The sequence below is a fragment of the Taurulus bubalis genome, assembly GCF_910589615.1.
Source record: "Taurulus bubalis genome assembly, chromosome: 3".
Classification (NCBI taxonomy): domain Eukaryota; kingdom Metazoa; phylum Chordata; class Actinopteri; order Perciformes; family Cottidae; genus Taurulus; species Taurulus bubalis.
Genome location: NC_136591.1, coordinates 27,600,056 through 27,616,564, shown reverse-complemented (window position 1 = coordinate 27,616,564; position 16,509 = coordinate 27,600,056). Strand labels below are relative to the sequence as shown.

Genomic DNA, 16,509 nt, shown 5'->3' with positions numbered 1-16,509 from the left:
CACTGCTTGCCAAGCTTCAAATGTTATTCATTTCAACCTCATACGCATTTTACACCTGCTGTTAATTTTCTGTTCTGGCATTATCCTTATTTTATGTTTCCAACTGTCTCCCATCAGTGTGACACCCTGTAACCACCTGCATAATGAAATCAAACCACTGAAGTCATTTGCAGACTGTCTTGGCAAATGTCACATCAGCCTAAATGGCCTCTCTGGATAGAAAACATGAGGTTTGCAGCCCCTTCACTCCACGACGTAATGCAGGGAGAAAAACAAGTGCAGAGATTGTCAGTGAAGCCAGGCGGTCCCTGCGAGTCCAGTCCACCCAGCGACCATTTACTCCCAGAGATGGACGGCGGCAACTTTTTGGAAAAAGCTCTGTTCGCGCTGACTGCGACAGCAGACCTCCATCTACGTTTAGGTTAGTTACACATTTCACTTAAATCTCCTTCTTTTTTTTTCAGGTTCTGAGATCAACTGTGGTTCAAATGCGACTCATAGAAGTAATTAAACATTTTTTCACTCCTCTTAGTCTTCATGCTCAAAATTTTGAAGCACCTGACTCTAGGCCAGGTTCAGGGGCACGCCTTTCTCCTCTAGACCATGTAAGTTATCTCACACACACATACACACACCTATATAGTTCAAATAGTATTGTGGTTTCAAATTGAATTGTTATTTGTTATAACACATTTGCATCTTTTGATACGAAGAGCATCACCATGAAAACTGAAAAAAGGATGAGGAGTAAACGCCTAGTACACCAACATGAAAGCGTATTCATTTTAAATGAGATTATAATGTTAATATAAATGAAGAAAAAAATGAGGAACAAAAATGTTTTATTTGTAGACATAAGTAGTTTAATTTGTGGAAGTTATAGGTAATTGTTCACACCATCATATTCCAGTAATGTTTTTGTGTGGTACCAGAAGCCAACATTTCCAGTCCCCTGTGATGGTGAGGATCCCTTCAAGACCTTTCCCAAAACCCCCAGTGCCCCACTGAGAGCGAAGAAGGGGCTTCCAGGGACGCGGGCACGCCTCCTCTGTGCTGGATCTCTCACCGCGTTGTCTCCCGTAGAGGGACACAAAGATAGTAAGGAAAAGATCAAAGTAAAGTCCTTAATATTTTTGAAATGATCCATGTCGTGCTTACATTAAAAGTCTAATAAGAGAAGGTGTTAGATGGTGCATTTGTTAAACAGATAGAAAAAAAAGCAAACCACACTCGTTGCATCCCTGTAAAGCACTGGTGCAAGAGCCGTTTTCTCAAAAGGAAATGAAAGGAGCCATTCACGTGCTGACATTATACCTGATTTACATTCTCTGTGGTTGGCCTGGGTGAAAAACGGGATTTACTGATGCTGTTTTGAGTGGGAAATGAGCGCTCTCACTCTCTCTCTTTCTCTCAAACCTTGTCTTGCAAATCTGCTTTGCTATTTAATGAGGATATTCAAAAGCACTGTCTGAATTTATAAATCTTTGAATTGAATACATGTGCATATATAGTTTACAAATGTTCTTTTAGGGAAAGAAGCACCAACGTAACTGCAGCATATAGCGGCAACCTGTAAATAACTTGCCACTTCCTTTCTGTGTGTTTAGTGAAAGAACGATTAAATCCAGGCCCAGGACAAAAGCAGCCGTCAGCTAAACGACTCCCCGGTACAGACCACACCGAGGTCTGCAGTGGTCCCTACAAACCAGGCCCACGCAGAACAGCAAGTGAACGGTACGGACAGGCCTCTATTTGATTCGCAAAATCTGTCCTTCTCTCTTGTCAACCACCTCCCCACCCCGAGTGACAGTGCAACAATGACTGGAAGATTTATAGGCACACAAAGGTTGCAGTGATAGCCATTACAAGATGGAGTTGATTGTGCCTCCCATTTTTGCCTTTCATTAAATCCTCCCTCCTCCTCCTCCTCCTTCTCTTCCTCCTCCTCCTTCTCCTCATTGCTTCCTTGCCTATCTCTTTGCATTTCCCGTTTTGGTCCAGAGAAAATTATAACAGGAAATACCTTAGTAAGGCTGATATCATTATAAGTGTTTGTGTTTTTGCGCCATGCTCAACAACACATAATCCAAAAGTTAACAAAAATTAAAAAGCAGGCTTGGAAAGTGAAATTGCTTTCATATTCATTGATATTGTATTTTATATTGTCAAGGGACAAACTCTACACAAACTCAAACCCAGTGTTAGTTACAAGTATTTTATTTTAGATGCATTCAGCTACCATCACTGACAGCTGAGGAAGTCAGTTAGACCAGCAATGGTGTCACCAACTAATATTTCAAATTCTTCAACTTGAGACACTCAACCTTATTTTAAAGCCTCATATATTTTACTGTACACTATATCTTGGTCAAAGTGAAATCCAGCTCCATCTTCAGTGAAACTACCTATATCTGTCATTACTATCATCTGCCAGCTTTTACACTTTCACGGTACAGAAACACTAAAAGCTCGGTCCTTTTCTGCCGACCTCATCAGCTGTGTGTCAGAACGAGGGGCATAATTCTGGGCGTGACGTCGGGGGCTGTCATTACAATCCACCCGCCTATCGATTGGTTGGGGCAGCTGAGGCTGGAGAGGGGGAATAGACCATAAAACACTTTTACAGGAAATCTGGGCTATTGCCCACAGCACAACCTCCTCACCTCCTCCCCCACAAGCCAAGTTAACATGCAATGTTTATGTAACTTGTTGCTGACAAAGAGAGTTCCCAAGAGATGAGGCTGTGGTCAATTCATGACTAAAGAAGCTAAGACTTTGTGATTACTTTTCGGTCAGAGTTTTTGAAGCACTGTTGTTGCAATGATCTACAAAAAAGGTACATTAGACAGAGACAAACAAAGTGAAAATCACAGAGATAGTCAAGACACAAGTGCACAGACTGCAAGTGAAAGTAGACACAGCATGACAGATTAATATGATGACTTGGATGAGATATAAAGATAGGGGAGATTAGACATCCACTAGGTTCTTTTTCTCCAATAAGCCGGAGCTTTATAGCTCCAAATGGCTCTCTATTAGATTTGGGTGCCCATCTGGGCAAGGCTGGCAGCAGCGTGTGTTGTAACTGCAGTGTACTGGCCAGGCCGAAGACAGGGATGAGGTCATGTCTCAGAGAATGCAGTATCGCACAAAGAGGCCTTATTATCAGGCTCTTAATCCTATCATGCAGAGCCAAAGCCCCCTCTCTGACATTCACTGCAACATGCCTTGGCCAGCTCCCCTGCTACATATGCCACTTTCTACCAATCACTCAAATCTCCACCAAAATGAAAGTGCACTCGATAGTCACACCCGCATACTGTATATTAATAATGCTAATGTGATTAAGCAACGCCTGCTGGTGATGCTCCAATGTAATGAAAAGGAGACATTTTTACAATAGCTAGGGCCATTTTCTGTCTCATACCTGTCAGCAAAACCATGAAATTAGTACTAACCTTTTGTACTAACGTCATTGCAGATAATGTCTGTCTTTGACTGGAGTGATTACACTTTTCCATTCAATCTTTAGTCTGGGATTTGTGAAGTAAATCTTCCAGTTACAGCAGTGATTAGGATGACTCATCATGCTACTTGTGTTTATCAATTGTTTCTTATTCATAGTTATTTTCTCAGTTGGTCACATAGTAAGTATTCATAAGACACACTCCCTGTCGGGTTTTACCGACTGCATTGTTGCATTGAGTCATTCTCTTTGTGTATGCAGACTTAACAGTGACATGCAAAGAGTAAGATGCAACAGTGACCTGCAGAGGGCAAGCCACAACACATAGGATAGCATGACAAGGGGTGTGTTTTTGAAGCGCTTTACGGTCACTGCAGAGAGGCGGTGAGGCTGTGGAGACAGCTCACAGTGACAAAGCATGAACAGCTTTAACCAAACTGCCCACAGAGCTAAGATCTTAGTTCCTGTCTGTTGGGGATTGCAGTTTGTGATGCACAACGCTACACACGCCTGCACTGACACAAAGAGTCACATGCACACAAAAACTTCCAAGCAGTCACACACAAACAGACACACACATGTATCTGCATGCAAATGTACACACACAGGCACACAAGTCTCAACCTCTGCTGCAACAGGGACACCAAGTGGCTCTCAACGAAAATACACCTATAGCGTTGTTGACCGAATATAAAGTCAGCAACTTTTAATGGAGATGTATTCCTTGACACAAGTCATCCTTTTCATTATTTTGGTTTAATTTTTTCACTATTATTTGAATGCCCACATAAGCCTGAGCTCCCAGAGAAAATGTAATAAAACTAAACTAGTCAGCAGTCACATACTGGATGTCTCATTTCCAAATTGTGATGTAACTCAACACTCTCTTTGGGATTCTTTGTGCCAACAGAAGAATAATGCAGCCTGGTGTTGACTCAGGCGTTCGACTCACAGAGTGCACAGCAGGACGGGGAACAGGTTTGTCCAGATATTATTATTATTTTTATTATTATTATGATTTTGTACAGCATATGAAATTAAAATATAGTTACAACTTTTACTGACATAACCACTCATGTCACACATGTGATTTTACATCATAGTAATGTATTTTCTATGATATCTATTGCCAAACTGAATTCAACCTAAGTCTTGAGCCCAGAAATGGGATTTCACAAGCAACACAGGCACACTCCCTCAGTAACTTAACACCCTTTCTTGAATGTCAAACTTTAATTGGGGTGTTGTTGCTAAGAGCAACCAGCCAATCGCTGAAAGAGCTGTTGGTTTGGGCAACAACAGTTTCCTGCATCACACCAAGAAAGGGGATATGCAAATGTTAAAGAAAAAAAGGTGCATGGCGTGTGAGATTGCAGACATGTGCGTGCACAAACACGCATGCACACTTGTTTTCATCACACGTGCACAGACTCGAATGCCCACACGCAGACTATTCCAGCACAGAAACAGAACTCAGGAAGTGTCGCTGTGGATGGTGACCTTTCATTGTGGCATCAAACTTCCTGCCGTTTTATTTTAAGACGGTGAACTTGTGAACCATGCTCGCCGCTCATTTTTACTGTCTGCGTTTGGATGTGGTAATTGGCTGACTTCAATTCTCTCTTCACATTTCAGAGCAGAGGAGTGGAGACAACACAACAAGCAGAGAGGAGGATGCAGAGTCATTGGTGTGGACTAATATGATTGCTCCTCGTCTCCAACAACTAGAGAGAGTTGCTGCAGGTAGTGTGGGCAATGCAATCAGAAACCCAACAACAAAAGTGCAAACATGTGACATGCATTAGTCCTGACCAGAGCCATCCATTTGATCCAAAGAGTATATAAAGTGTTTGTCAACAACAGCATCACTTTTCAATATGTTTTCTTCTTCTTTTGGGCTGAAGAAATGTTTGAGATTAATTAATTAATGATATTAATCTAAAATAATGTTGGTGCAACTATTCTGGTCTTTTTTTAATTAAAGGTTCTCGCATTCAGTTTTCTTATTACATTTCAACAGGTTTTTAGTATTGTCAGATCGTCATGCATGAAGTCTTGCAAAAATTAAAAAGCACTGTCATTTCAACCACTGAAGGCAAACAAAATAGTAATTTGTTTGGCATCAATGCAGAATTGAAACTGCAGCCTGGCAGCCATTAAATGAAATATATGGCTGTAAATATTTTAACACTCTACAAATTTAATGGAAAATTCATTTGAAAGATAAATATTAAATATTTATTGTACCAAGTGCCTTCTGGCTCATGCATAAAACACCTTTCAGATTCAGTGGGAAATTGCAGTGAAATGTTGAGAGTGAGACTGCAGCCAACCTTTTTTTAGGAAATGGCCAAACCCTGTTATATATGCAGGGAAAACATTTATTTTTCCTAAAAAACAAGGAAAAGACTCCACCCTTTCTCTTCCTCTGCGTCAAGATCGCAGCTGCCTGTTGCAGAATTGTCCCCCTGCATTTGACCACTGAAACACAAAGCTGCTTCTTACAAAAGGAAGGGGAATGTTATTTTACTGCTGACCAATGCATTATTGATGTTGAGGATTTAACCTCAAGTTGCTCATGCTAATGATGAATGTTCACCATGCAGTGGAGCCCGAGTATATTGCACATACATACCACAAGATACACAAAACATCACTCATCTCTATGTATATAGATACACACTTGCCAACACACACAGGAGGGTGTTTTCATTTTGGGATGTTTGCTTTCTCTGTGAATGTTTGACATGGTGCCCTGAATTTGACATGATTTTCTTTTTGCAATATCTGGCTTCCTGCGATGCCAGGCAGCTCGGTGGACCGGCTGTGTGATTTGTGTGACGGTCTCCACGGTACCTTGGCAGAAGCGGACATGCTCGGCCGACGCTGTAAGAGGAGGTCAGGGATACTTCGAACATTGTTCCGCCTCATCGACCTCAACTCTGCACAGCTCAACCTGCGCATCGCCAAGCTCTGCCTTGCTGTGAGTTGTCTATGTCTATGAGGGTGTCAGCATGTCAGCCGCTAAGTCACTGTCACAAGGGCATCCAGGGCATATGGGCACTAAACACTAAAGTTGTGTGATTTTTTTTTTTTTTGCATTTTTCTCTCTAGCTGTGTGTCAGTGGAAACAACCTGCTCAACATCTGTAAGCTCATCTTCCAGATCAGCCGCAGTGAAAGCAACGACCTCCTCTTCCAGAACAACTCGATCATAGGTGAACGCAATTCTCGGTCATGATGATTTAGCTTCGGTTTCCTATTCTGTCCCAAGTTATGTTGTGTCATTATAAAGAAACACAATGTTAAATAGTCTACTTTCTGTGTTGGCTAATGTAGATTTTCCCACTATTCAACAAAAATGTTTTTGTTTATGTCTGGTTCGTGCTGCTCCAAGAGCATAATGTTCTCGGCTGGCCTGGAGTGAACTTTAATCGGTCTGTTATAATATAACAGAAATGACCAGACACAAATATAACCAAACATATATATGTTTGGTTATATTTGTGTCTGGTCATTTATGGAAGCTCTTTACCAGGTCATTACAGATTGCTGCTGTTTTTCTCCTCAACAATATGCAAGGTAACATTGGATTTTTCTTGTGTCTAGATTCATTTCTGGACATTTTGAACAATGAGGATGTGTCCTCATCTGGAGAAGCTCTGCTGTACTGTGTTGGGACTCTGAAATTTCTCTCAGGAAACAGTGCAAACCTCCGACTCCTGCTAGACAAGAACTGTGTTGGTGTGGCTCAGAAGCTCATCCAGAGGCTCTGCAAAGCTGAAGACACCAACTTCACAATAGCAGGGCACATCCTTGTACAGGTGTGTCAGACTCAACACTGCTGATAAAGTTTCAAAGGATATTTTAAATAGTTTCGAATGATTTATTAGATATTTGATATAAACCCATGGCTTTTGTATCACTACTGGTGAAAGCATATACTCCTGTTTACTAAATAATACATACTTTCTCTACAGTTTGACTATGCAAGTAAAACAATTGTACTAGGTCAATATGAGGGAGCAGAATTTAAATCATGTTCTTTATGTGTTTGTTGGATGATGTAGACTTTCCCACTATAAGACAAAAGTAGTTTTGTTTATGTCTGGTATATGTTCTCTGCTGGCCTGGCCACTTAATTCTAAAACACACAGTGCTTCAAAATGAGCACTACTAACTGCATAAGTTGTCTCAAGCAAACATCTTGAGCCATCAATTCATTTGATATCTAACACAACTCATTATGCTGTTAGAGAAGGGAAATACACAAACTTTCCAGAACGGTCAGTGCTGCCGTGTGTTGGAAATTACTGTTTCCCTTTTATGATAAAATGATTCATGTCCATACTGAATAGTTTCCTGTATGGGCCAGTGGCCAACCTTAATTAGCATATGACCAACATTGTGTGTGGCCGCAATACCACAACACTGAAACACACCACTGGCCTAAATATCAACACTCAAACCCTTCTCTCTGTTGACATTTGACCCCTGTAGCTGACAGCAACCTTGAGGAACCTTGCAGATCGCCCTGATTCTCGTCCACTCTTCATCTCCTTCTCTATACTGTCGGAGCTCTGTGTGGTGCTGAGTCATCACCGCAAAGACCCGGACATCTGCACCAACATTTCCAGAATATACAGGTATCCCACATGCACTTCCATGAGCGTAATGTCCTCCTTATATCATCCTACTCCTCTCCTCGGCTCATTGACATAAACCATCATAACCATCATAACCTGTGCATATGCTGAATCGAAACAGTCCTTCATTCAGGTCTCATCCTCTGGCCTCTGTTTTCCCTTCTAACCCCAGCAGTAACTTTGCTTCTAACTTACCTGCTTTCTTTTTTTCTCCGACACTGAGTCTTTGTTGTAGTTGGTTCTCACAAAAAAAAATGTTTCTAGAGAAACACAGAATTTGTCAAAGGCAAAGTATGCATCTGTTGTTGTGTCTACATCGTAAAAATCTTTTCCTGTAGAGTTCTGAATGTGCAAATGAGTTTAATTTTGAGGACGTACATGCAAAGAAAAGGCTACTACATGTGCAGTTTAAAGTAAAATTGATGTTAGGCCCTTTGGTCTATTAAAAAAAATCACATCTAAACTAGAAGTAACGAAAGTAAGATGTTGTGTTGCTCACCTAGAATCAGACACTACTCAACTACACCAGTAAGGTGCTTTTAACTCACACAAGCTCCTAGTAAACAAAAAGACTGTGCCAACAGTTTACAAACGGCCCTTCCAAGGTCAGACTAATCAGACATAACCTTATGTGTCTGTATATTATGCCTCAGAAAGAAAATACAAATTGACAATAGTTTAAAGGAAGATGATGCAACTTGTGTCACAGTAGTGAAGCAGCAAAGACGCGGATGAGCAAACCGACTCAGTAATGTCAGTTATACACAGTTAGATCCACCTAAAGCTTGCTAACATTAGCTAATATTAGCCACCTTAAGCTACTGGTTATACCAGACCAAGTAAGGCTGTGGCAGCAAAACCTTTGATGAGACTGAAATAAGCAAATAATGCTTTTTATTGTTTGTCAAAAAATGTAACATTTTACTTTCAAGAAGAAGAACGTGTTATTTATTTATTGAAGTATTTGCAGGCAAAAACATTCACACTATAATTAGAGAGATGGAATTTAAGCTGGAAGTGTTTTACTGAACCAGACAGACACCTGACTTGAGCTCAGCTATATGCTCCCTCATCATTCACCTTATTCCACTGACGTACTACGCTTCTTGCTTCAGAATAAATGCAATGCAATAGGTTCCAGCAATGCACTTGAGCTTTTGTAGAGGCACATGGGAGAATATTTTAATGTCAAACCATGCACATGGCTTACTGTTGGCTCAATAACATCTGATCTTAATACCAAACCGAGTGCAATGATGCTCTGAATCCCCATCTTCAGTTTTTCCCTCAGATCCCAGTCCAGAGCTGCTTATCCATTAGCAGTGTTGATTTAATATCTCCATATTAAGTCAACATAGAGGAGCAGTCAGTGAGTGGAATAGTCATTGGTAATTGTTGTCCCGTCTCTCCCTCAGTAAACTCTCCTCTTACTCGGAGTGCCGCCTCGCTCTGGCCCAGACCCCCAACTGCTACCAACTATTTTTAGAACTGCTGAACAAACATCACCAAAAACAGGTGAGTCCACGGGCCTCCTCTTGCGTGTGTGTGTATGTGTGTGTTTGAGTGTGTGTGTGTGTATTAGAGAGAAGTGAAGGCAAGATTTTAAGGCGTTCATCATGTTATCCACCAAACATGTTTACCCCCAGAGCAAGTTGTTGATGTGCTTCAAGTACAAGAACATTGTGTCCATCGGCATGAAGTGTTCGGGTCTCTTTCTTGTGTGTGTTTTGACATTTAATCATTCCAGGAGGGCCTGAGTAAGTCAAGGAAAGGGGCGGAGGGAGGGCGGAGAACAAGGAAAGTAGATAAATACAGTAGAGGTGATACAGAGGTTGAGGGGAGGAGTCATAGAAAAGAGGAGTAGGCACAGAAGAAAAGGGTGGGACTTTGGCAATCATACATGACTGACATGTGTTCTTAATCTCATTGGAAATAAACACACGCCCACGCCTCCAAATACACACACACACTCACACACACACACGCTGGACAGTAATACATGTAATGAGCACCCAGTCCTGGGACAGCCCGTCCTGTCCCGTTACCAATGTCACTTCTGGTTTATGAAAGAAAATAGTCTGTCATCAGCTGTGTGGAGTCGGGATACGAGAGTGACGCACAGGGTGTCATTTATCACAGTCTTCTCTGCAAGTGTGTGATTAACTCATTGAAAAGATAAGGCGTAGTTACCTTCAAACATGTCTACACAGCTATAAACCCTTTGGGGCAAATGAGTGACACTTGGCGGGGCAGGCTCAGGCCAAGTGGCTAGGGAGTTTCAACTTGCAAATTAAATCTCATAGAGTCTAATGTTGACTGTTTTTAATTTTCTGCTCAGGAATACTCTCGGAGGAGACCCTTTTTTCATAATATGCAGTAAATATACTCCTCTAAATATACTATATTCATATATAAATATTTAATTGTAACCATCAAGCAAAAATGTCAAAAGTTTGCTGGTTCCAGCTTTTTAACTATTGTGAATCATTACAAATTATATATCTTTTGTTTTTTGGCTGTTGATCGTACAAAACAAAACTTGAATACATCTTGAGCAGTGGGACAATAAACTGGTGTCAGGACATGTTACACTTAAGCAGAAGCAGAAGAAGACAGCAGCTGCACAGTTCAATGAGTTAGTTAGGAATGTGTTCAAATACGCTCAAAATATATTTCCTATACTATTTACCTTTAGCACTGGAAAAGTTAAATTGCTGTACAAGAAAACATGGATCAGTTGTATAAAATGTTTGAAGCCATTAAGTAACTTTTCCCAACACAGTCTGGCCTTTCAGACAACTGGTACAACTAAACTTTAATCCACAAAGTAAAATAATTGCACAAAGATGCATATAGACCACTACAGTACTCTTCACCGTTCTCCCACAGGATCTTGTTGTGCGCCTTCTTTTCACCCTCGGGAACCTCACAGCCAAAAGCGACGAGGCTCGGTGGCAGCTCTTTCAGTGCGAGGGCTGCGTGGACACACTCCTGCAGCTGTACGACACCTACCAGCGTAGAGACAACCCACCACACACACAACTACAGAAAGGTGCCTCTTCCCACGGCGAGCCTCAGACCCCTGCAGGGAAAGTGCAGCAGGACGAGGACGTGCTGGTGAAGCTGGTCAGGGTGCAGGCAAACATGTCCATCCACCCGGCTGTAGGTCCAGCTCTGGCAAGCAACGCAACCTGCATTCAGCTGCTGATGGAGACACTTGGTGAGAAGTCAGTGTTTAATTAAACTACTTAAGTTAAAAAATAGAAGATACAGTCAGTAGGAGATGTACGGCGACAACGTTTCTAGATTTGTTTTTATTGTACATGTTATATATCTGTCCTACAAAAGGTGCAGTGTGTGCAAATCTGGAGTTCTGAAGTTCAAAAATAGATGTTTAGTGCATTGTGAGTACAGTATCTGATAAGCATCCAACCACTTCCCCTGTGCTGGGAACAAGACATGACTTTGGTCGAAAACACAGTCGTCATTTGTCTTTTCAATCCATCGCTCGCTTTCTGTTCAGTGCTTTTTGTTCAATACGCAGCACATCCTCTTTTGGTTTACCTGTTGTTTCTTCAAGTCTGACAGAGCGAAGCGCTTCACTGCATTTGCAGGATGTTCTGTCACATCTCATAGCCGACTTGGTTTGTGTGTGAAAGTCTCCTATGTGGTTAGATGGTTTCAGGACAGGTTGAACTGATACGCAGGTGGTTGTGAAACTCTCGATTTGTCTGTTGCTTGCCTCCTACACACGGCAGTTGGGAGAGAAAATGAAACACAACAGAGGACGAATTAGTGAAAAAAGTCAACTCTCAAAATAAAGCGGGGTTTGAGATTTATGCCAGAGAGTAAGATGAGCAAAAAATGAAGTCGCTGGAGACAAAAACTTTAAATAAGCGAATGAGGGAGAATATGGAGTTGGTGTGACAGCTGGAAATATAAAACAAAGTCTCAGAAGCAGATGAAAGTGTGAAAGAGCAGGGTTGACTGATCCATGTCCTGTTTTGATCAAGTTCATGACAGGCTGTGCCGCCTTATATTACAGAGCTATTGGGGGACAACAAAGCAGCATTTCCAGTCAGAAACGGAAACACAGACGCCCGTTGACACCGACCGCAATATCCGCGATTTATGACTGAGCACACGACATCTGCTGCTATATCAGGAGCAGACTCGGTTTCCAAGCCGCTCACTGTCACGGCTGGTTGAATTGGGTCACATTGACCTTTGTGTATGCCAGCTCATGATCAAACTGTCTATATCAAACTAAAACCACAGATAACAGCTACTTTTATGATAATGTCACAGTGTCACATCAGTGTGGCCCAAGCTGTAATATGCAAAGGCTTTTTTATGCATGTGTTTATCATATTTAAATAGCTCTATAATGGTTCCATTCATCTGTAAATTAATAATTAACTTTTTTTTTTTACGTTTGCATTCCACTTGGAAATACATAAAACCAACCAATACGGTATACTGATAACTCAGTTTAAACGAGTTGTTTTATAGAATAATAATCTGCTCTTACTTTATCTTCTCCTCTTCACCAACATAACAAGAAGCAAATCTGTCACCTGGATTCATCTGGTTAGTCATTAAAAGAGGAAGAGCTGTATATATTTGTGTTCTCTGTGAATGCGCATGTTCACAATAGAAAGTTGAAACTACAATTTCTGATGTTACGTTGAGACTCGTCACCAGAATGAGGGCAGAACTATTTTGGGAGCACGAATGCCTGTCCAGTGCGGACGCTCCCTCTGTTGGTTGTATTTTATACGGGAGGATGTTTAAGGAAAAATCTGAAACATCTATTCCAATATCGCTTCGCAGTGATTTTTCATTTTGTGTTTTTGTGACACAGAGCTGAGGTGTGTGCAGGAAAGTGAGGAGCTGTTGGTGAATGTGGCTGCCACCATCAACAACCTGTCCTTCTACCAGGAGGACAGCTCTGTATTCAGACAGAGTCAACTCCCCATGGCAAAGTGTAAGACTAAAAGACTAAAAGGCTTTTGATGTGGAAATTAAAACAAAAAACAACAGGTGTATTTTGCTGATTCTCCATACCCCCATTTCTCTCTTGTCCTCTGCCCACTCTTTCTTTTTCCTTCAGTGATGTTGAAGTTGGTGCTCTGCTCCAGCATGGACGCCATGCTTGAGGCCACCCGTGTATATGGAAATTTGTCCCAGTTCAAGGATGTACGGGAATTTATCATGCAAAACAAAGGTGTACAAAGGGACACAAACACCAACAGACACACACAAAACACTCCAACTTGAGACTATAATCAATTCCTATTTTGTTTCAGCCATAAAGTATTCATTAACTCTTTGTGGAAAGTTAGCTATGAGTTGCCATGTTAGAATGAACAATGATCTAGGCTTAGCAATACATAGAAATATATTTTAAAAGGCGTACGTAAATATGCATAAATCTTATCATTCAAGCACATAACTATACAGAATACTGAGAACCTTGACACAGAATGCCCAGTACAGTAAGCATCTCTGCATACTGTGTCATGTTTAGGCTGGACTTATCTGCAAGGCCAGCTACAGTCAGTATAAACCTGCCCGCTGACTCTGATGATAGCTGCCCTCTTATCTTTGCCCTACTTTGTCTTCGTCTGCTCCCTCACAATATCATCTTTCTCCACTCTCTCTCCCTCAGTGCACCAGTTTGTAGTGACACTGCTCGACTCAAAAAGCACTGAGATGTGTATTTCAGCCTGCGGGGTCCTCACCAACCTGGCTCAGGACCCTCCCAACAGGGCTAGTCTCACAGTGGAGGGGGCTACTGCCAAGTAAGGACTAATGGAACTCGAGATTAAGTGTGTGTGTGTGTGTGTGTGTGTGTGTGTGTGTGTGTGTGTGTGTGTGTGTGTGTGTGTGTGTGTCTGTGTGTGTGTGTGTGTGTGTGTGTGTGTGTGTGTGTATATAAGAGCATATAGGTGTTCACAACCAGCAGCATATAAATCAATAAATAACGTATATATAATTTTGAGATATCACCATAATTATTGTATATTATATCTTATGCCAGTATGTCAGATTGGATTAATTGCTACAAGGCAACAAAACAAATAGCTTTGCATCAAAAGAGAGCGAGAATGTCGGGAATAGTTGACTTTTGAAGTTATGAGTTTATTCCCTTTCTTGCCGAGTAATAGATGAGAAGATGGATACCACTGTCACGTCTGTCCACTAAATATGAAGCTCCAGCCAAGACACAGTTCACTTCGCTTATTTTAGCTGAGATAAAGAGGAGCAGAGGAAACAGCAAACCTGGCTCTGTCTGAAGGAAACCGAATCCAGCACTTCTGAAGACATTGTATTGTTTTTTTGAAAGTGTGATCATCTTCTCATCTATCGCTCCTCAAGTGAAGGTAGTGTTTTCATTTCTTTACCAAAACAGTATCAAAACCGAGCAAATGCTTTCTGGATTGTTTTTTTGCAAAGCTATCATCAATTGCAACAGAGAGTAAACAGTTTTTTGGGGGTATGTGGTCTTCATTTTGACAAGCATGAGCACAACAGCTCCACTGATACGAACAAGATGCCAATAATCATTACAAACCTGATGGTATTTGTTTACGTATTGATACAATTAAGTATAACTACAAACAACATATACATTATCTTCCAGTGCTAGCTTCTCACTCCCAAAAGTTAACATTGTTTGAACATTTCAATTCTTACTTCCCCTTTAAACACACACACACACACACACACACACACACACACACACACACACACACACACCTCTTTCAGATGTAGGTCCAATGAAGTGGAGCTAATGCCCACAAACCTGCCGGTCATGTGAATCCCTCTCCCTGGAGTCACGCGATGTGTGTCCGTGTGTATCTTTGTGTGTCTTTGTGTGTCTTTGTGTGTGTAATCAGGCTGGTGGACTGTCTGAGAGACTTTGGACCGGGTGATTGGCAGCTTGTGGGCCAGGTTTGTCAGGCGTTGTGGAACATAATCAGCGGCGGCTTAGAGAAGCTGCTGGACACACAAGAGAGAGAGTCGCTGCTGGAGATCCTCACCACATACTTAGGTTGGTATACAGTGTTATTACGAATCCTTATGTAACAAGCGGGAGGGAGACATGCTTGAAAGAACATGCTCTTGTTCACATCAGTAACCCTCGGGGGAAAGGGAGGGACACGCTTATTCCCACCGTCACGAACATCAAACCTCCATGGTCACATCATCTGGGAGCTACTTGAACACAAAACATGTCACTGAGAAGTATTCATAATAAACCTGAAGCGTGGAACTACACTCTCTCATCCTCTGTCCACTCTTTTAATTTTGTTAGATGAAGAGGAGGCTCTGGAGGGGATAGAGAATGAAGACATGAGGGACTTTCACAGGGCATGCTGGGAGTTTGAGTTCCTTCCCGTCGCTCAGAAACTGATGAAGACACTCCAGCCTCCGGACCAGACAGCCTGAATAAATGGGACATCGAGTTAAGAATTTCATGTTGTCATAGAAAAAGCTCTTAGATTCTTCACCCAGAGTCCACATAATAGCTGTTAAACACTAACCTGCAGTGGCTGTAAAGGACTGCAGTTTATTTTTCAAAGGGGAGGAAGGTGATGCCAGTCAGTGAATTCTATTGCTGCTTTTCAAGCCTAAAAAACTAAGAAAACAGCTCAAACTGCTGCAATTCATTCCTTTGTCTACGTACTCAAGTTAGTTTCCTGTGGCCATTGATGGTATTTTTCATAATAAAACAAACTTTAAGAGACAGTTTTGAGGCCTACAGATGGCCAGTGTGTCACATTCAAAACAACATGTTATGGTGGTTGATAAATGTAATTATGCAAGAAATAAGAAGCAGGGCGAATCTGTGTGTGAATGTAAAAATTAACAGATGTTGTCTCTTTATACTTACACTTTATAGACAAGATCTTAATCTATTTATTATATTCACTCCTTATATTATCAATACCAGCTATTTTTATGCACTTTAATTCCTGTAAAACGTGTAGCTTCTGGGTATACCTTCACATATACAGGGACAATTTAATACACGCTCTTTGCACATTTATGTAACAGTCTATATCTGCTTTGTAAGCTCGCTGTGTTGTAAAGGCTCTTTTATGAAAATGTAGTCTTGAAAACAGATGACTGACCTAGAATAAGTGAATCTTTTATTGTGTGTAGATTGTGTGACATTGGAACTTGTACATAATAAAGCAGAAGTAGTTGGAAAAACATGTTTGCTTCTCAAAGCCTTTATTATTACACGGATATGGGGCCAGGCAGTGCTTACAAGTAACACCAAGTAGCCTTAAGTACAGCATTTCAAAATCACATTATTATTACATCGAAACAAATCCAAAACGGCACTTAATGTAAAAAAAAAAAACTATTGTAAGTTCCCACCGTT

The 16,509-nt window shown here is 41.2% G+C and overlaps 1 protein-coding gene across 1 annotated transcript; it reads left to right on the top strand.

Annotated features, from left to right (window-relative positions):
• Positions 1-203: 203 nt before the first annotated feature.
• Positions 204-16,284, top strand: armc2 (armadillo repeat containing 2; the record flags this gene model as incomplete). Its single annotated transcript, XM_079215920.1, has 17 exons — positions 204-421; positions 533-605; positions 933-1,098; positions 1,608-1,734; positions 4,377-4,444; positions 5,102-5,212; positions 6,274-6,449; positions 6,581-6,683; positions 7,075-7,289; positions 7,966-8,111; positions 9,527-9,626; positions 11,001-11,331; positions 12,976-13,098; positions 13,225-13,338; positions 13,783-13,915; positions 15,014-15,168; positions 15,433-16,284. The coding sequence occupies 17 exons, from the start codon at positions 204-206 to the stop codon at positions 15,564-15,566; spliced, it is 2,493 nt and encodes an 830-aa protein (XP_079072046.1). The 3' UTR covers positions 15,567-16,284.
• Positions 16,285-16,509: the final 225 nt, after the last annotated feature.